General features: G+C 35.3%; 2 protein-coding genes and 1 long non-coding RNA gene across 4 annotated transcripts; 1 reads left to right on the forward strand and 2 right to left on the reverse strand.

Annotated features, from left to right (window-relative positions):
- Positions 1 to 501: 501 nt before the first annotated feature.
- On the reverse strand, positions 502 to 4,090 carry LOC130989168 (E3 ubiquitin-protein ligase BIG BROTHER-like). Of its 2 annotated transcripts, none has more exons than XM_057913106.1 (7): positions 3,971 to 4,090; positions 2,646 to 2,781; positions 2,506 to 2,546; positions 1,424 to 1,468; positions 1,149 to 1,267; positions 950 to 1,058; positions 502 to 719 (listed from the first exon to the last, which is right to left on the reverse strand). In XM_057913106.1, the coding sequence occupies exons 1-7, from the start codon at positions 4,025 to 4,027 to the stop codon at positions 663 to 665; spliced, it is 564 nt and encodes a 187-aa protein (XP_057769089.1). In that variant the 5' UTR covers positions 4,028 to 4,090; the 3' UTR covers positions 502 to 662. The 2 variants fall into 2 exon arrangements, with proteins under 2 accessions (XP_057769089.1, XP_057769091.1); XM_057913108.1 differs by having other exon boundaries at positions 502 to 732.
- A 2,668-nt stretch (positions 4,091 to 6,758) lies between these two features.
- LOC130989169 (uncharacterized) lies at positions 6,759 to 9,930 on the forward strand. The gene is made up of 3 exons (XR_009090517.1): positions 6,759 to 7,208; positions 8,616 to 8,800; positions 9,668 to 9,930. It is a non-coding gene; the product is annotated as an uncharacterized LOC130989169 (long non-coding RNA).
- Positions 9,931 to 12,130: 2,200 nt separating this feature from the next.
- Positions 12,131 to 15,385, reverse strand: LOC130989170 (amino acid permease 3-like). Its single transcript, XM_057913109.1, has 6 exons — positions 15,217 to 15,385; positions 14,496 to 14,620; positions 14,189 to 14,422; positions 14,022 to 14,115; positions 13,721 to 13,935; positions 12,131 to 13,076 (listed from the first exon to the last, which is right to left on the reverse strand). Exons 2-6 carry the CDS (start codon positions 14,617 to 14,619, stop codon positions 12,298 to 12,300), a joined length of 1,446 nt encoding a protein of 481 aa, XP_057769092.1. The 5' UTR covers position 14,620; positions 15,217 to 15,385; the 3' UTR covers positions 12,131 to 12,297.
- Between the last annotated feature and the right edge of the window lie 5,901 nt (positions 15,386 to 21,286).

Below are 21,286 nucleotides of genomic sequence, written 5' to 3' on the forward strand. Positions count from 1 at the left end.
AATTATATAAATATGCAATGCATATAAATTTAATTACTAAATTTACAAATGCTTTTGTAAATCATTTTTGTTGGAATTAAAAATAAATTCTTTTTCTCAATCCGGCGTGAATCATCTTAATTCTAAGTTCAAAATTATTCTAAACTTAGCTCGAGGAAACGGGGTATTACAATATTTCTTTTGTCAGACACGTGAAAACACAAGAGAGAAAATACTTAGAGCACTATAGTATTCAATCAGGATTTCCTAGCTTTCTGTGATTGAGACGTGCACTTGGAATTGTTCCTGCATCGAATCTACATACATGTGGATACCTCTAGTAGTGGATTCAACTGCAGGATTCGTCACGATCGTTTTACCACACAACAAGTGAGTTATTCTAACTGTTGTGTTTTTATCTCTACACATGAATATAATTGTAAATCTAGATCTTATCCTTGATTGTATTTCCGCTGCGTATCATTAGATGATGTCAAGGATTTCTAACATGTTGACATGAAATGATTTTCTAATTGTGCTTGGCATTGCTCTCTTTTGAAAATACGAGTAAATTCTCCTCTTCTTCTTCTTCTTATAACGAAAAGTACAACATGAAAGAGCTAATACTTTCTTTGAAATCATGTAGCATGTTACATATATTTCTGAACACACACCATCTAATACTATGCATCTTTCGGGGAAGTTTCTGTACGGACCTCGTTGTTACAAATCGGGCAAATCTGCGAAAACAAACTACAAGAATTCATCTAAATAATAAATGAGTTTCATAAAAATGATAGCCTACTTCCATAATATATATATAGATGCATTATTGCTACATAAATTATCACATGACTAATTAATTTTTTATGAATTAGAGATTAACTTTTTATATTTCAGATAATGCAAAACTCAATACCACGTTGATGAAGAACTCTAGAGAATTGTTTTCCGAATTTCTAGCTTTTACCTTGTTAATTTGCAGCCATTTGGATATACAATCCGTATGGTAAAGATGATGACATTGTAGGCTAACTAGATTCTCCCCCACTTCATACTCCACTTGACATATCACGCACCTATATTTAATTCGTCGAAATTTGAAGTTACCATATTTTATGGTGATATTAATTATGTGAAAATGGTTAATGTAAAGGTGAAGGCAATACCTATCAATAAGCAAAGTGGAAGTAGAGTTGCATGTAAGTGGACGTAAATATTTACTAATTTCATCTTCTGATAATCCTTTGTTCTCCACTCCCACCATCTCTCCAAGAGCTATCAGCTCCTGTTAAATTCCATTCATTATATAATATGCATGTATATATTTAAACGTCTTAATTAGCTCTAATATATTGAAATGAAGAGAGAGAGAGAGAGAGAGAGAGAGAGAGAGAGAGAGAGAGAGAGAGAGAGAGAGAGAGAATTTTCACTTTGCGTTTACCTCATAAGATAATTGGTCTGGATCAACATCATCCTCTTCAATTCCCTGATCAAAATATAAATTAAATTTTCAGAAATTATAAGAAAATGTTAAATACTCTTATCTTCAGTCAGCTTTAATATTTCAGTTGAGGTTTAGCCCCCAAGTAACAAAGTTGAGAATCAAAATCTCTCTGTGCAATAGGTCATATGATCAATGCATTGATCATATATATATATATATATATATATATATATATATATATATATATTTGGTCTTGTTTGTCTTAGTTTGGTTATTGATTGGATATGATCTAATCTTTATAATATATATTCAATCTCATCCATAATATAATATGCATGTATCTTGTATCTCTAAAAAAAAAGGACCAAAAAAAATAATCAATTAAATTCACATTTGGGATTTAAATTTTAAATTCATAATAACAATTTTCAGTTAATATTTGGGGAATTTGGAATACATTTGGGGGCCTTTTGTTAGACAAGGATTCTATCTTAAAAAAGTAATATGATTTCAAAATTTTGAATTATTGTATTTGGTTAATTTTTATCAAACAAGGTAAGTAATAAGAATTTTGAAAATAAGAAAAATAACGCAATATTCTTATGCCCAATATTTTCTTAAATATTCTTCTTCATCATTCTCGTGATTCTTGCTTATTTGCGTATTTTAATATTATTATTATTATTATTATTATTATTATTATTATTATTATTATTATTATTATTATTATTATTATTATTATTATTATTATTGTTGTTGTTGTTGTTGTTGTTGTTGTTGTTGTTGTTGTTGTTGTTGTTGTTGTTGATTAAGAAAATCTTATTTTAATAATAGAATTATGATCCATGTGGTATTACATTAATAATGTGCATTGTTATTAATTACAATTTAATTATTACATTTATTGATTAATATTTATACTAAATTAATTAATACAAATAATCCTAACAATTTTTTTAGTATTTTCAAACACATGCTAAAAAAATATGTTAGAATTCATGTTTTTGTGAGACCGCTCAAAATGGCAAAATATTCATATTTTTGTGAAACGGATGAAGTATGTTAGTTCTAATACATACCCCGTCAGAATAGCTATCATCCTCCCAGAAATCTATTCCAGCTGCAATATATATAAGATCAGAAAAATCAAATTATATAAATAATTAAATATTAGCAAATTAAGAAAGACTAGTTAATGTGAATCTTCATATAAACTTACAATTCATGGAACCATATAAAAATTCATCATCGCTATATTCAAAATCTTCATCAGCAGCAGAAGAAGAACTTGTCTCAGCACCCTCTTCGTCGCCTGCGCTTTCTATAGTTTCCACCACTACCGGGAAAACTCTTCCCTAATTAAAAAATAAATAAATTAAATGCTATATCAAATTAATCGACATTTTCTCCACCATTAATCGTATACCTAGCTCACAAAGTTCATGTTTTATACTGCATGCGTGAATGTATATCCAAATTTCTTGATTTTAACTTAGAATGCTTGATTAAGGTTTATAAAATAGCTATGTAAATAATTATGTGGGCTAGCTAGTTGGTCTCAAAAAAAATTATGTGGTCTAGTTAATTAACAATTAGATTGGAGAAAGAAATAATAGAAATGATACGAATTATCGTCTAGTGTTTTTGGACGAAAAGAGGTCAACCGTAATTAAGCGAAAAAAATAAAGCACGCACCGCTGTGATATTCAAAGATTTTTTTTTAGAATAAAGGAAAAAATATTGAAACAAAGTTTCAATTAATCAATTAATTGATTATCGATTATAGCGAAGCACGAAATTTGGTTAATTGGTATAATCGATAACGATCGATTAATCGATTAATTGAATAATTTCATAATATATAAAAATATTAATATATCTTTTAAAAAGTTAATTACCTATCCTACGTGGCTATGCCTGAACACGGAATACCTCCACAGCCACCTCAAACTAACTGCAACCTAATTTAGAATTTAAGCTTTTTTTTTTTTTTTCATACAAAGCATTGTCCACGAAAACCTTCATCGGTCATTTTCTCTTGATAAAAAATCAAAATTTTAATAATCAAAAGATGCTTATATAGTTGTGAATATTCCTGCTATTGATTTAATGTTTGTTTGCGTGAAATTCGATTAATTTGGGTTAATTGATTAACTGAATTAGTTAATCGGTTAATCAAACTGCTATTTAGTTTCGACTTACGGTTACTGAATTTGGAGAATTTCGATTACGGTTTAACCAAATTTTCGGTTCGGTTAAATCGTAACCGAACCGATTGAATTCATCAATTAATTTAGGATAAAAATTATATTTCAAGCCAAAAAAATAGCTACTGTTTACTTTTATATTTTAATATCCATATTTTATTTTTATAATATGAAAATGTGATATACTTTTATTATACAGTATATCATTCAGTAACTAGACTATTAAGATTTTTTTAAAAAAAAAGTGTATTAAACTAATCGTTGCCATAACAAAACAGAGAAGAATAAAAGATAGTGAGTTTACTTTAATTTTTAAAGAAAGTGGAAAATTATTAACCTCTTCAAGTTGATCCAACGTAGTTCTTTTCGTTCTTTTCCTTCGTTCCTCGTCCATGGCACCCTTCAAATCAAAGCTGCAATTATTCTGCTGTAATACATATACACAACACTATATATATATACGTATAAAATTGTTGAGTGCAAGCAAAGTTTGTGATGATGAGAAAGCAATCCTTAACCATTTCTTCCCTTTCTTGTTTTCCAGATTCCGATATTACTTTCATGCTTCTTCTCTACTAGCTACCCAACTATTATCTGCCGTGTTTCAGCTGCATTACAAAATTAAATAAAATATACAAATACGATTCACGATTATCATTTGATTTATTTATTTTTTCATTTGAGCGTAGTATGGGTGCGCGCGTGCATGCATGTTTCACTATAGCTCGATCACGATGGACGGAAAATTATTAAATAAAAGTTTTTTCTCTTATTACAAAAACTTGTTGTAGCTAGGAACGAAAATATTGATACATAGTTTTATTATTTTTGCAGTCATTGTGCTGGTGTATTTTCATTGCGTAAATTCATCATTCTAGTCTCTTTTTGCCTTCTCCTTTATACAGGTCCTAGAATGTTTTGAAGAGTGTCATGTGTCTTGAGTGTGATTAAAAAAGTTGAGAGTGAGATTAATTAAAGATATATTAATAGTGTAATTGAGGCTTATGGATCATTACATTATTTTGGTCGGATACCGGCCAAAATTTCTGTCAGTAAATATTCATGACCAAACTTCATGATCATGATGATTTTTCACTCTTAAAAAATAAATAAGACATTTCTGATCAATTTGTACCTCATTATCTTTCTTTATTCATGAGACCAAATATAGATGAGGATGATCACGTATTTTGAGCTTGAGTTTGTCCACTATTTCATGAGAAACAATATTCTCAAAGTTGCCTCCATCAATGACTAACAAGCATATCTTTCCATGAGATTTACACTTCGACTGAAAGATATTACGCTTCAACCAAATTGATTATAGTTTTGTTTAGGGGTTGTTATCACCAAGCAATATTCTCCATCTTCTGGTTTGATCTCCTCCCTTTCTTGCTCATTTTTTCTTTTTTTGATAAATTACACAAGTAAAGAAAGAAATTTAAAAGACCGCGTGACGGACAGTGGCGGATTCAGGGGGGGGCTAGGGGGGGCTGAAGCCCCCTCCCAATTTTTGAGTTTTTTTTTTTTTTTTTTTTTTTTTTAAATATAGAAATTTATTTCACTTAATATATCAATATATATGTATATGTGTATATAAATAAGAAATAGAAGAAAAAATATAATACATTATTTCTAGTATATCCAACTATCCATATTAATTCTTTGAAATTGTACATTGATTTGTTACATTTATGTTATTTTTATCCTATTTTTTTTTCTTAATTAATTTTTAATGTTGAATTTGAGTCCATTCTAAAGTTAAAAGTAAAATTACTAATTATTAACAATGAAAGTTAGTTTATTTGTTTAGAAAATGAAATATATTTTTTTAAAAGAATGCATAAAAGTATTGTTTTGTATACTTTCAATCTACTTGATGTTGAATTAATTGAATTGCAAACATATATCTATTATATTAAGTGATTGTTAAAAAAATGCATGAAAATAAAGTGTACGGAATGTTCAAAAAAATTTGCTTCGGGGGCGGGAGCCCCCGAACCCCCGTGTAAATGTCTACATACGTCGTAGATCAATAAATTCAGCCCCCCTTAACCTCAAATCCTGGATCCGCCCCTGGTGACGGAGGACTCGAACCCAGAACTTTAAGTTTTAGGCATTAACCTCCTACCACTAGACCAACACACACACACTTTCTTGCTCATCTTTTTCATCATATGATGGCTTGTCTTCATGTTGTGGTTCTTCACCTCCCACTACAACGCCTACACGAGTATTACGATTGGGATACTCATTCATTAAATGGTCAATTTGCCCACACTTGAAACATAGTTTTGATTTGACTTTATACATTGAACCAATGCATGCATTTGCTTACTCTCTTATTTGGAATGTTCTTGCTATTCGGTTCTCCATTTGGAGAATAGAATCTTTGGATATCAGTGTACTTCTTTGCTCCACGTCGTTGTAGCTTTGATTCGATGTTTAACGTATCTGATTGAGCTAAGCACACCAGGAAACTAATCAGAAATCTTGGTTGCGCCCAAAAACCCTAGCCACCGTGCCCAAAAAGCCTAGTTGTTGCGCCCATGAACCCTAGTCTACATGGACCTGACACAAGGCCCACTTCACCTCTATATAAGGATGCATACCCTCTGTGGCCAACACAACACTTTTCATCTTTTTCTTTGGAGAGCTTAAATAAATCACAATGTGATCATTATAGTAGTTTAGGTAGCCATAGCTACTGTCATGGCTTAGTTTAGTTTGTATTTATCTTATTTTTATTTGCTCTACATACCCAAGTTGTTTTAGGCAGAGATCGTTTTCCGTTTTGACCTTCAACATTAAATCCAAATATTTTATTTTCTATTATTTTCTTGCTGTATCATGTCTAGTTAAGTTTTTCTTCCTGATTTGGGTAAAATCGAGTTATGTATGAGCATGTGAAATTGTAAAGTCATATGTGGGCATAATAGTTGGGCATGTGTTCCAGAAGCATTAGGCCTCACTACAACAAAATAGCACTATGAGGATGTTTATGTTGGGACTATTATGTGATAAGAGTCCTATTACTATTTTAATGGGACTCTCAATTAAAAAAAAAAATCGCCCCTAACAGCCAATTAAAACTTAAAGTCTCATTTTTAATCAACGGAAAATAGAAAAAAATAAAGGGCACAAAAATTAACTGCTGAGAATGGGTATCAACGAGATCAAGTGGAATGAAATCAAATCACCAATTTCTCAAAGCAATTCTCATTTACTTTGGTGATTGAAATTCATCTTCTCAAAATTGAAAGTAAGGAAAGCAAGATTCACTTCATCATTCCCCCACTGCGTCTTTGATCTTGCAGCACCGGCGGCGCCGCTGGAGCTAGCGGAAGGCAAGGCCACGCTGAAGCCACAGCAGCAACGAGCGGCGCTCAAGACGACGAAGAGGAAGCCGGCTTCAGCAGCGGCCAGAGATAGCTCGAGTAGAAGCGGCGGAATCCGCTGAGGGCTGAGACGACCAGCACGCGCTCTCTCTCTCTATCTCTCGTTCTCAACGATCACCGATTTTTCTCTCTCACTACTTCTCTCCGGCGATCTCAATATCGGCGCTGCTGCCCTAGGTAGTCATCTCTTTTCTATTTCAGAATTGATCCTCCAAAATTTGAATGCTTAGACCGAAAATCTGTGGTTATACTTTTGGATCTATGTTAATTATGGTTACCTTCATCAATAATTAGTCCTCGATCATTTTGCATCAGCGAGTTCTGCTGCTAACAAGTGTGGATGAACAAATAGTGAGATAAACCCTAAATCGAGATTTCGATTGTAGAATTGGGGAAAGAGTGAGGGGATTGCTTTGTTTGTGCATGTGTATGTTTTGGGTTGCTGAAGTACTCTTGATTGGAGTAATTGTTGGAGCTTTAGGGGCAAGTGCTGAATAATTGTGTCTGATTTCATTTAAAATCTAATGCATATTGTTCTGTTCAATTCTTGTATATGCTACAACTTTTTATGTATTGAGATTCATATTAAAATATTGATCCCTGTATCTGTCACTCAGCATTATGACGAAAACATTAAAAAACAGAACACCTACTAGTTAGATTTGGTATGTTCCTTGACCATACACACATGCTAGCTTTTTCAGGGCTTATTATGTATTTTAGTCTGTTTATAGTAACATATCAAAGATGAAATCAGGGGAGGAAACACTGCTGCACTTTGGTTTTGACAAGTATGAAGTGAACCTGTCGACAAGACCAGATAGATTTGTAGGAACCTTCACCTCTCGCTCATCATACAAGAAGCAGAAGGATATTGACAATGACATTTATCTATAGCTATAGAATAGAAAATCAAGCATGAATGTGCAATTCGAAATAAAAGTGTGCATAGAGTAGTATCTGAGAATAAAAGTGCGCTTAAATTGTGTCTGATTTCATTTAAAATCTAATGCATATTGTTCTGTTCAATTCTTGTATATGGTACAACTTTGTATGTATTGAGATTCATTTGCTCCTTTGTATATGGTTTAATATGCATTTGTGAAGGATTTATGCAGGTTAAGTCAGATTGTTTACTTCAAATTTCTAGTTTGGATTAACTCTGAGGTTTGCAAGATTCAGCCATTTTTTCAGACTGAGATAAGTTACATTGAAGGATTAGTCCTGTTGTGAAAAAGGGGCTGACTTATAATAAAAGTCTTGATGTGGGATCTTGCTCTCTTGAATTCAAGAATTTTTTTAGTTTATGTTGTTGTTTCTACGATTTACTGCTTGCCAAAAGTTGATGAATTGTGTGAAGTAGTTTTGAGTTGTTGGTGTTTATTGAATGAGCATCTGGAGTGAATTGGGCTGTGAATTTATGCTTTGATTATATATCACTAAAAGTCCCTTTTTATGAGGCCGAAAGATCTTTAGAAATATATATGCAACATGTCAGCATTGTTGGTTGTGTGTAGATATTTACTTCCTTTCATTTGCAGCCATTTACTAAGTAAAACATGTTTTACTTCCTTTCATTTGCAGATGTGCATCTTTATTTTTGTGGGAACTAATGCTGAGACCTATTTCAATACAGCAACACTAGTCTCTTCCGTGCAAAATTTCCCATAGTCTCAACATTTAATGATCAGTCTGCTACTAGTTTCCGAAGTGTACTTCATCAGCTACTAAAGAAATCTTTGCTGAAAGAATTGAAGATATTCTTCCAGGTATCATTCAAGAAATCAATCTCTACTAAGTTCTTTTGGTGTTTGCCCTTTCTTTACTTGGCAAGAGAACACTTAAACTTGAAGGTGAGCTACATGGATAAGACTTGGATGAAGTTTCCTAGGAATAGCAAAACATATTTGGATGGGCTGAAAATATTTCTTGATTTTGCTGTCTCCAAAGAAACTAATGATGTAAATGGAATGATATTGTGCCCCTGTAAGACATGTAAAAATGGGATATGCTTGCCTAGGGAAGATGTAGAAGTTCACTTAAAATGTATGGGATTTATCAATGGCTATACTCAATGGATAGCTCATGGTGAAACCTCTAATTTTGAAACTTCTACTTCATATCATAACGAGCCAAATGATGGGGAAAATATAGAAGAAATGCTTCATGATGCATTTAGAGTACCTTATGATGACAATGAAATGGATGAGAGTGAGGATAATGAACCCAACGAGCCAAATATTGGAGCTAAATATTTTTACAAATTAGTTGATGATTCTCAACAAGAATTGTGGCCGGGGTGTAAGAAGTTTTCAAAACTTTCCTTTTTGGTAAGATTGTATCATATTCAAACTTGTCCACAATTGGAGATGCAATTGGAGCATGCATTGCATGGCCTCGACACTTGGTAATCATCTATTCTTAAATTCTTTTTCTATTGCACTTATACTTATGCATTTTGTTGGAATTAATGATGATGGTGGGAGAAGAGTTGTTGAATGCATCTGAACCTGATTTGATGTTTTTAAGAAAGAACCATGATTCTTATTTCTCATTAGATCAATAGATTCAAATTAGATGCTCTTTTCATTTCAGGTGACCTTGAACTCATAATCCTGATGTTCTTTTCATTTTAGGTGACCGACGACGATGATGATTAATGAAGAAGATTGATCGTGTTGGCTGTTGTTCTCCTTTTCTGTTGTCTCTTTTTTGTTCTTTGCCACGACAAAATCAATGAAAAAAACTTAGTTATGGTTATTTCCTCAAAGATCTTGTGAGTTTGATTAAGTTTTAACATGGTTATAGCTTTGGTGACATACACGAGCGGTGGAGCAGATGTATTTCATAAGTTCTTAAAGTTTGTTGTTTTGCAACGAGTTCAGTTGGAAAATATAAATGAATTTAGCAATATTTCTATGGTTACAATTAATCTTTGTCTTATATACGCATTATTAGTAGCAATTTGTAATTTTAGAATGTTACACGAATCTAGGTCAAACTATAAATTTTAGAACAATACAATATATATTGTAACAGGACACTAATTATTAGGACACTCCTAAGTGTCACAAAAATGGGTTTTCAAGCATACTCTAATAGGACTTTCTTGAGCATCCTATTACAATGAGTGTCCTATTACACTTATAGTGACTAGCGCAAATAGGACTCTCCTAAGGAAAGTCCTATTATACCATATAATAGGACTCTCATGAAAGTCCTAATAGGTGAATTTTGTTGTAGTGCCTGAATCCAAACAAGTTGGGCAAACTTAGAATATTATTTGGCCGATAACCTTTTTGTGCAAAGTAAAGTTACAAACAATACGCGGGCAAAAGTTAAATTTGGAGGAATCCTACTCCGTATAGTGTGGCTGATGTGGCGGTGATAGTATGCATTTGGGCATGCCTGTGACCATTTGGGTCTGTTGTTTGGTATTGTATTCACTGCATATCCGCACAACTCATGTTATGATGCGGGAAATCTACCAAGGTAGAGAGAGAAAGGGAGACACTTCCACCCAATACGAAGGGCGCAGATGAGGGCTGGGCGAGCTTGTGCACGTGACACCGTGACAATGATGAGGGCACGACAACGGCTCATAACCAATGATACATGTGCATAACGAATATCCTTGAACCTGTGAGCAAAGACTTTGCCCAAACCATGTCGGTTGTCTTTATTTTTTTAACGTATTTTCTTTATTTATTTCAATTTCTCGTTCCTATGCGAAGTCTTTTGTTGCCAGTACTCTGACCAAAGTGATACCTCAAAGTGTTTGATTATAACTGTGACAATAGAATAATACATCAACTCTCCTGAGATTGACCCTGCCTTACTGTTACCGGAACCTAGTTATTGGCATAGAAAACTATAAATTTATTTGCACAGAAGTCTACAACGATGAGCTTCCGTCATAAGCTCCTCAGTTTTTCGCTACCACGACCACATCTTTCTCTTCTCGTTGCCATGAGAGAAAGATGGAAACTACCAACAGCTTAATCTGGCTTTAGATACCAAATGATGAAGATAGAAAGAAGAAAAAATGAAGAAAATAAGATATATAGTATGTTTAATTCGACCTCTAAGATGAAAAGAATAAGAAATTGAGAACTCAATTCCCAAACTCTGTATAATCAAATTATCAAATACTCAAGTTTGTCATTTCTCTCTTATATAAAGGCTCTAATACAAAGAAAACTTAATGCAAGAAATAAATAAAAAGACTCTAGAAATCACCAACAATTAAAAAAAAAAAAACTCTTCAGTTTTTGTGCTGATTGAAACGTTCATAACTTTTTAGCTACTTAGAATCTGAAGCTCTACAATATATTTATGGAAAGGTATCTAAACTGGATTTTCAATGCAACCGGTCATTCATGATTTGGAGTTAAATTGAATAAGTTATGATTGAAACATTGAAGGGTAGTCAAGCTGACAAATTCTACGAATTTGCACCATATCAAGAGAAACTCCTCATTTAGGTCCATCATGTACCTCTTACAGTTCACTCACAACAAAAGTGAGACCCTTATTCCACTCACACACAATTAATCAATTTCTTAAAACTTGTGTCATTCTCAAATTGATACTTATTTGAGAGATGAAAGATATACTATTTTTTATCCATAATTTTAAATATATACTACTCCTTCCGTCCACAATAAATTTGTCACAGTTTCCTTTTTGGTCCGTCCATAAAAAAATTGCCACTTTCATTTATGGTAGTAGGGTCCACACATCTCCACTCACATTTAAAGTGGGACCCTCACTTCACTAACAACATTCCTCACATTTTATTAAAACCTGTGTCATTCAAAATGTGGCAAATATATTGGGGACGGAGGGAGTATAATTTTCTATTACTAGATAGTTTTGACTATTATGTATTGTTGTCTCTAAATAATATACATGGGATAAAGAGAATGTGTTACGTCGAGAACTGCACATTAATAATAATAATAATAATAATAATAATAATAATAATAATAATAATAATAATAATAATAATAATAATAATAATAATTCTACGTTATTATCTATCTTTCATTTTATCTTTTAATTTCTTCGTACTTTCCACTTTCCAACACGAAAATGTATTTGCCACACATTCAACATAGATTCGATTGCAGAGAAGTAAGAAAAGGTTGATGCCTTCTTTACATTCACAAGGCTTTCCGAAAAGATACATGAAAACAAAAAAGTAAAAAAAGCAATCACAACGATAACTAATCAACACCAACCACCAATATCTGATGTACAAAAGTCAATAGCTAGTTTTGAATGGTCTGTACACCTTGAGATCAAGCACGACGCCGGCAACCGAGCCAGCTGCGGCAGCGACGGAGATGACGAGGCAGGCGGAGCTGAGCATCTGCAGGCAGACCCATCTGGTGCTCCACCGCGGTATCCTCTTCTGAGCGATGTACATCTCCACCGGGAAATACACGGTGAGCGGCCAGAACCCGAAAGCCCCCAGAATCCCCACCACGTCGTTGAAGAACGGCAGCAGCATCGATATCAACGTCGTCACCATCACGAACACGCTCCTCCACACCAACCGGAACACGTTCACGTTGAAACCCTTGATTCTGACATCCCTGTTCACGAATCCGCTGTCCGGCCACCTCGCGGCGGCGTATTTCTCCACGAACGCAAAGAGCGGCTGGCAGTAGACCTGGTAGGCGCCCACCAAGTGGATGACGATGGCGGCGTTGGCGATGTCGAGGAGCCAGAAGGGGTTGTAGAAGCCGAATCCGGTGAGGAGGTTGCCCGGCGCCAGGTCTCCGAAGGCGGCGTAGCCCATGCACCCGCACAGCATGTAGAAGAGGGTCGTCACCGCCGTGCTTATGAGGCTGGCTTTCTTCATCGTCTTCGACTCCGACGGCGGGGACTTCACCGTGTCTTGAATCTCGATCAGGATGATAGAGAATGAGTAGGCGAAGGCTATGTCGCCCAGAGCTTGGAAACTCCTCCATATCTTCTGAGTTTCCGTCACTGCTCCGATGCTTATTCCGGTCAAGCTACCCTTGATGCCTCCATTAGCTGTGCAATAAGGAGCTTTACTAATTTATTTACATTCAACAACTCTCTTAAATGTGAATAAAACATTATTGTAATATATATACTTCCTTTGTTCCATCAAATTAATTAGTCCATTACTTTTTGGGATCTCTTATAATGAAGTTGACTCTGCCCACCAAACGCGACGACCTAATCTAAGTGGCAAAGTTGAGCACCAAAATCTCTCTTTTGCAAAAGATTATTAGTTCAAATCCAACAGGTGTTTTCATTGATATGATATTGTATCTCAAAAAACAAAAGAATGAAATCCACATTCTTAATTGGAATTGTATTAAATTTTTCTTTTACTAAAACGGCCTTATTTAACATTTTTGAAAATGATGTGTAGAATTATTGTAAATAGGGAATAATGAATAAATGTATATAAATTGTGTGTTTTTTTTAAAAAAAAATCATTAAATGCATTTTCTTAATATGTGTGAAAATTGATAGGAATTAATTTGGTGGAATACATAGAATATAAAGAACATTATCATCTCCATAAAAAGTACTAACAACATTATAATATGTATGAAAAATACTTTATTCAGTTTGAAAATCAATTAATCAGTGAAGATCCATGGATTAGAATATTGGTTTGTACTAAAGAACATAAAGATACGAACCTAGTGTCTGAGCAACGCCGAGGCCTAATCCGATAGACGAGTAAGTGAAGGACATAATGGCAGCAACGATTGAAAGCCACCATATCTGATCAAAGTCTGGTATCTGAGAAAACAAGATTTGCGTAACACCAAAAGCTATCATGTATGGATTGCTAGACATGTGACATGGATCCTTCCCATCACTCTTGTGGAAACAGTTTGATCTTTTGATGGCCCTGTTCATTTCACATACTTCCAACTTAGTAAATCAAAACTAAACTAATTTCAATTCTCATGCATGTGTGAATGAATGTGAACTCACATCATGCTTATGGATGAGGCAATTGTGTACCCAACGGCTACTCCAAAGATGTTGAGATACTGAATCGTCCCACACAATTTCACCTTAGATCCACCTACGATTATACATCCACTTAACATTACCAAAAACGTACGTAGCATTTCTTCTTGTGATGAATGAGTGATTACCAAGATTGGATCGAACGGCATCCATGTAGGTATAGTTTCTCTTGCCAAACAAAGGATCGCCTGAGCGGTAGCAGTCGGCGAGGAGAGTGGAAGTGTAGTAGATGACCAAGGAGAAGAGCAGCATGACAGATGGCCCAGCAATCCATCCCAGCTGACCTATAGCCCATGCCAACGACAGAACTCCCGACCCAATCACCGCCGTTATGATGTGTGCACTCGCTGTCCACACACTCCCTACACCAAAATTCATTCACATGATTGGATTAATTCATCACCAATAAAAATACTCAATCGTGTAAAAAAGTACCAGTTCTTTGGGGCCGGCCGTCGTCATCAACTGCTTTGGAGCCGCAATGTGGTGTCATATTGACGGAGACGTCGAACACTTGGGCGCTGTGGTGGTGGTTGTTGGTGGCAGTGCCCTCTCCCATCCTGAATTTCAACAAAACTTGTTAAAAATATATGTGCATGTATATCGTATAACTCAATATTTGCAAGAAATGAACAAGAGAAGCTGATATATATGGCGAAGGGGAAATCTATAACCACCACTTCCTCAAAGTTGGAATAGACATGTGAAAATCAGACCAACGGCCAACTTTGGTAGTTCTTATTCAACAACTCAATCAAGGAACTCAAGAAACATTTTAATGCCCTACAACGGATACATGTATAGGATGCGTTCTCCTTTATTGCAAATTTATTATAAAAAAAAAAATGAATTTTTTTTATCACATTTTAGTGATCCCGCCCTTTATATGTGTCCCATGTTTTTATACGAATATATATATATGAAAATATATTATCACATCAATATCCCAATAATATTATTGTAAATTGGAACGAAAAAAATTGGAAAGGGCTGCTAAAAAAAACTACATATTGACTAGGAAAAAATTATCCGCCCTACAGTATATATAAATAGAGTGGAAAATTGGTGAAAATATATATTTTCTACCATTTTTTTTTATCAAAGAGAATGCACCCATATGTGTTATTGATATGTAACAGCACTGTGTGTGTGTTACCTTGATTATTGTTGGGAAGTCCTCTAGCTCCCTCAAACAGAGGAACAAAAACTATATACAAAGAGGGAATTATTTGACAAATATATGATGGGAAAGCAACTGCTGCACACAATTTGTTCTGTGCTTGTGCAGCTTATATAGAGGAAAATTTTTGGTGTGTAAACATTTTAAAAATATGGTAGGTATCAATTATTGTGTATATAATAACATCAATATCAAATTATATATATGGAGAAGAGGTTGCTTTTGTACATCATTCTAACGTGTATGCTTCCACACCATCAATGCATGAATCGAATTGATGCTCCCTATTTCGTTTTATTGATATTTATTAATTAATTATTAATGTATTATAGTGCAATCTTTGGCAGTTCGTGGAAGAAAAAAGTTGGTTCAGTCAACAGCAAGAACAAATTAATTAATAATAAAAATAATTAGCATTATTGATGGACCACTCTTGATTTCGAATTAGTGGCGTTATGCTGTCTATTACTCCCTCTGTCCCAGTTTTTTGTATCCACTTTTAGTAGGTCCCAGTTTTTTGTATTCACTTTTAGTTCTACTAAAAGTGGATACAAAAAACTGGGACGGAGGAAGTATTTGTTTAGATTCTAACAAGTATCCAGAAAATCGATAGTTATTGGTCAGGAATATTATGACTCTGCGCCAAAGATTGCTTTAGAGCACTATATTTAATTAAGTTATTAATGCATGGAAATCAAGATATGTTGATTTCAACTGTTTTTGGACTGTAGATATAAACAATCCATTTGCATTACAAAACAGGAAAAAAAAAATTACATACTGAAATTAAATCTTCTTTTAAAGATATATACTGCATATTAGTGAGTTGTGCTTCTATACCAAGTGGAAAATAAAATTAGGTTAAATCAGTATTTTACTCTCTTCATCCTCTAAAAACATGCGTAAGTTTATCATTTTGACATATCTCCAAAAATATTTACTTTCAATTTTTGAATATTACTCTTCTCACAAAAATGGAATCATATATTTCTCCGATCCCCTCACATACATAATACTAAATTCACCTAACATTTCTTAAAACTCTTATCACTAAAAGTGTCTGCATATTTTTAAGGGGATAGAGGAAGTACATATTATAAAAAAAAATATTTTATAATAATTTTATTTAGTCATTTAATTAATGTATTTTATTTAGTCATTTATATAAAAATTTTATTTTATGGATTTAATATATTTAGCATAAGATAAAAAAAAATCACATTTAAAAATTCTTTAAAATTAAAATAGCTATTTATCTATTTTCCACACACATATATTTAGTATTTAAATTAAATACTTTTACGTGTATCGTAGGTATATCCTATTAGTTATTTATAAATAATTTGTACTACAAAGTGTTGTCATAATATTATTTACATGTTTTTGGGCAATACGAGGATGAAAATAAATTAAGAAACAATCCACCCAAATGGCCATAATGAAGAATGAAAATCAAATTTTGTCCACCATTTGAAAAAACACAAATTTTGGCCATTTTTATTGATTTGGACGCTTTTGCCCTTAATGAGGCGGACTGGGTAGGATCAGACACGCGGGTCGCGTGCCGGGTCGGGTTAGGCACTTATGGCACTATTAGTGCCATAAGTGCCAAGATGACACTTATGGCACTAATAGTGCCATAAGTGCCATAAGTGCACACTTCCCCCTAGGGTTTAGATATTCCATTTAGGGTTTAGATTATTCATTTGGGGTTTAGATGTTCCATTTAGGGTTTGGATTATCCATTTAGGGTTTAGATGTTCCATTTAGGGTTTAAATGATGTTGTTGTTTCTGTATTTGTGCTGATGACCATTTTACTTAGTTTTATTTTGAATTTCGTTGGCACTTATGGCACTAATAGTGCCATAAGTGCCAAAATGACTATTTTACTTGGTTTTATTTTGGATTTTCGATGGCACTTATGGCACTATTAGTGCCATAAGTGCCAAGATGGCACTTATGGCACTAATAGTGCCATAAGTGCCTAACCCGACCCGGCACGCGACCCGCGTGTCTGACCCTACCCAGTCCGCCCAATTAAGGGCAAAAGCGTCCCAAAGCTATAAAAATGGCCAAAATTTGTGTTTTTTCAATGTGTGGCCATAAATTGTGTTTTATGCTTCATTTTGGCTACTTCAAAATTTTACTCATAAATTAATTGTCATTGCTGTATTGAAGGTAGAGCAATGGATATGACATGTAAATTAGTAGATAGCTAGTGAGCATATTATTTGCGTGTATATAGTTAGGAAAGGGTCCGGTTTGATTCTGATGAGACCTGTGGTTTACATGCTGCATGATTTAACCAATTGTTGATTAGAGGTTCACATGCATTCAACTTGAATGTGTTGAACTATTCCCCATGGAATTTAAATTAGGTGAATGAGTGAATGACCTACATTTTCTATTACTACCACACAATTTAGTATAAAGTCAAATTAGAATTGAATCCCACTTTCAACGGTGCCTCTTTCATGTTGGTCCAGGGACATGGGCTGTACTCAAGTACCCTATAATTTCAACTTCTTCTCTAAGATTATATCGTTAAATTAATATCTATAGAAAAATATATTTTCACCCCCTTTTTAATATATACTACATTAGATTCCTTCGTCGATTTAGGAATAGAATCTGTTATTCACAATTTATCTTCCAACTAAATCATACTCCCTTCGTCCCACGAATCTTGACACGTTTCCACAATTTACTTTCTCTCCCTACTTTATCACTTTTATTACTATTTCTCTCCTACTTTATCACTTTTATTACCTTCTCTCACCTACTTTATCATTTTTATATTTTATTAACTACACACTTAAAACACTAATCTACAACTCCTTAATTCTCGTGCAGAATCCAAACGTGTCAAGATTCGTGGGATGGAGGGAGTAACTAGTGATGACAATTTACCTGAGAATAATGGATATCCGCAAAACTCTTATCCTAATAGAGTGAATTTGAGAGGCATTAGATATTTATGGATAGTTTCGTTGTTACAATTCACTATTCATTTAGTTCATGGGTATGGGTTTGGATACTTACTATTCATACCCGCAAAACCCGCGAAAAATATCCGTAAAAATACCCGTCAATTACCCGTGAAATACCCACAAAATATCCTAAAAATATGGGCTTTGAATATATGATTTGTGGTGATTTTTTTTTGTATTAAATTAGTTATAAATTTATATTTAAATTCTGTTTCGTGGGTATCCGATGGATAGCGGGTAGCAGATATCCGACGGATAGCGGGTAGCGGGTTGGCGGATACCCGACGGCTAGCGAGTATCCGCGGGTGGCGGATTGGATAGCAATTGATATCCACGGATATAGTTTCGTGGTTAAAATCTACTATCCATTTAGTTCGTGAGTATGAGTATGAATACTCACTATCCGTGCCCGTCGTACCCGATTGTCATCCCTAATCATAACGGACCTGTCAAAATAAGTACACGGTCCGACAATTTAGGTTTCGAGCCAAATCATCGATTTCTAGGTCTGAATTAGTGATTTTTCATATTTTTTAATATTTTATTTAGTTTGAGAGTATATTTTGAATTATATTTAATTATTTAAAAGAGGTTAGTGCCCCAAATTATACCACAAGTAACATTGTGTAATTTGTTAGGCGAAATTCACCAAAAATCCGAGGAACCAGGCGACTATACCCGCGGGCCCGCGGTCACGCGACACAAACTGCGTGCCGGCATGCACGGCCACGCTTCCTGACCGCCTAGTCCCTCCGAATTCTCTGTACAGCTCTGTGCGCGCGGTACACGACCTCGTGAGATGTCGGCGTGTCCTCCTGGGCGCGGGCGCGGGCGCGTGTCGTCTCGACATGCGGACTTCATCTCGTCCGTTCTCATATGTTCGATGTCTGAATTGAGCTTTGTTTGCGCCCATGTCGTAACTTCATGAACTCTTCAAATATTTAACTAATTTTTTTTCAAAACGAGTCTAAATATCTGTGAAATTAGCACAAACACCGGTGAGTAGTCTATTCCACTAGATAAACACAATTTAAGGCTCAAATTACTTTTAATCACTTAATAAAATTCTCACAATTAAGCATAAAAAAATATCAATCCTAACAGCAAAATTGCATATTTATTGTAACTTTTACAATGGCTTCGTATTCAACTTCATTATTTGAGGTCTGAAAATCAAACTTATTGCAAACTATATTTCCACGCCTTCAAATCTATAATCATTATCCCTGTTTTGCATTCGACTTTCGTAAGAGATTAATTAGTGTACACTTTCCACCACTTAACCTCTGGCTTCTTGGTGTGATAATATTATCCCTCATTTGTAGTGAAAATGAGTAATAAGTAAGGGTCAAGTAGGAAATGAGGGAAAAGAAAGAAAGGATTTAAAAGGTGAAATTTTGTTTATCCCTCATTTTCCCATGATAATTTTACAACCAAAGATAATGCACCCTTAATTGTATGTTGTAGGAAATTTGCCCACACTTTCGCCTTTTTAGCTACTTGTGGTTCAAACTCCACATTCTACGCTCCCAACTCTACTGCACACTTTATCAACCAAACTTTCGTAAAAATTTTGAATTGACTATAAAATATCTACTCTTATAATTTTGGCTATAGAACATATTTTATTATAGGGAAAAGGTGCATATTGGCCCCCGAAGTAGTAGCCCCTGTAGCGTAAAACCCCCCTTAGTCACTGTGTGTGCAACTAAACCCCTGAACTCCGAGAAAAGGGTGCAAATTCCCCCCTCTGACCTAACGTCGTTAACAACCGTTAGTCATAGGGGGAATTTGCATCATTTTCTCGGAGTTCAGAGGTTTAGTTGCACACACAATGAGTAAGAGGGGGTTATACGCTATAGGGGTTACTACTTCAGGGGCTAATCTGCACCTTTTCCCTTTTTTAAAAAAAAATTATCTCTCATCTCTATTTTCTCTCAAAAAGTCACGCACAAAAAAACAGGGAGCCCTCCTCCTCCAAAATTTGATCGCCGCCGCCGCTGATTCAAGCTCCGGCGAGGCCAGCCGAAGGCGCCGCCGCCCATTTCCCTCTCTCCTGGGCCCTAAACCCCGGAGCTCTCTCGACTGCGCACGCTCAACGTCAAGGGTGAGCCCTAATTCCCCCCTTCCGTCCGAAATCGCCGCCGCGATATTTGGCAAATCGGCCGCCTACCGTCAACGACAGCCACCGCATGCTCTCTATCTCAATCTGTGACAGATCGCAAGCCCTAGCTTTTCTCGATGAGGAGACGCCTCTTTCTCTCAAATACGGTGAAATCGCCGCCACCGCTGCTAAAAGGCCGGCAAGCAGCCAATCCATGGCTCCAGTGCAGCCGCACTCGGTCGGAGAGCCGCCTCCTGCTCGATTCTCCTCTAAAGAGCTAAAGAGGACGAAGGATTGAACCTTAGCACCAGCCTACCTCCACCACTCGAATTTCAAACGAAGAGCGCCGCGCACGCTCTCCATCACCACCGGCTGCTCTCTCTCAAACTTGTGGTCGTCCTCTATGCTTTGCTTCAACAAAAGACAGCGCGAAGGTCACCCCCAAATCACGCCGCAGAAGCAAGCCAGCCGCCTCGAAGCTTCGCGAGTTTGTGATGTTCGGCAAGGCGTCGGCGCCATCGCCAAATTTGACGCCTCTCACAATGTAACGATCATAACCTCCTTATTTTCGCTATTTCTATATAATGTCGATTGATTGGAATTGGAATTGGATTAATCGTTTGTGTTTCTGATAAAAGATGATCCAACAACTTGGTGATTCAACCACCGTTAGCGGCGGTGCAGTGGCCGAGAGAGAAATAGGGCTGAGTGAGAGATATGAGAGTTAATTAAAAAAGGAAAAAGGTGCAAATTAGCCCCTGAAGTAGTAGCCCCTATAGCGTAAAACCCCCCTTAGTCACTGTGTGTGCAACTAAACCCCTGAACTCCGAGAAAAGGGTGCAAATTCCCCCCTCTGACTTAACAGCCGTTAGTCAGAGGGGGGAATTTGCACCATTTTCTCGGAGTTCAGGGGTTTAGTTGCACACAGTGAGTAAGGGGGGTTTTACACTA

The sequence above is a fragment of the Salvia miltiorrhiza genome, chromosome 6, assembly GCF_028751815.1.
Source record: "Salvia miltiorrhiza cultivar Shanhuang (shh) chromosome 6, IMPLAD_Smil_shh, whole genome shotgun sequence".
Lineage (NCBI taxonomy): Eukaryota > Viridiplantae > Streptophyta > Magnoliopsida > Lamiales > Lamiaceae > Salvia > Salvia miltiorrhiza.

Excerpts from the sequence above, each read along its gene's own strand:
- LOC130989168 (XM_057913106.1), bottom strand. The coding sequence starts at position 4,027 with ATGGACGAGGAACGAAGGAAAAGAACGAAAAGAACTACGTTGGATCAA. Across the intron at positions 2,547-2,645 it reads TTTATATGGTTCCATGAATT|CTGGAATAGATTTCTGGGAG; the intron begins GTAAGTTTATAT and ends TATATATTGCAG. Across the intron at positions 1,469-2,505 it reads ATGATAGCTATTCTGACGGG|GGAATTGAAGAGGATGATGT; the intron begins GTATGTATTAGA and ends TATTTTGATCAG.
- LOC130989170 (XM_057913109.1), bottom strand. The coding sequence starts at position 14,619 with ATGGGAGAGGGCACTGCCACCAACAACCACCACCACAGCGCCCAAGTG. Across the intron at positions 13,936-14,021 it reads GCCTCATCCATAAGCATGAT|GGCCATCAAAAGATCAAACT; the intron begins GTGAGTTCACAT and ends TGAAATGAACAG. Across the intron at positions 13,077-13,720 it reads CGGCGTTGCTCAGACACTAG|CTAATGGAGGCATCAAGGGT; the intron begins GTTCGTATCTTT and ends CTTATTGCACAG.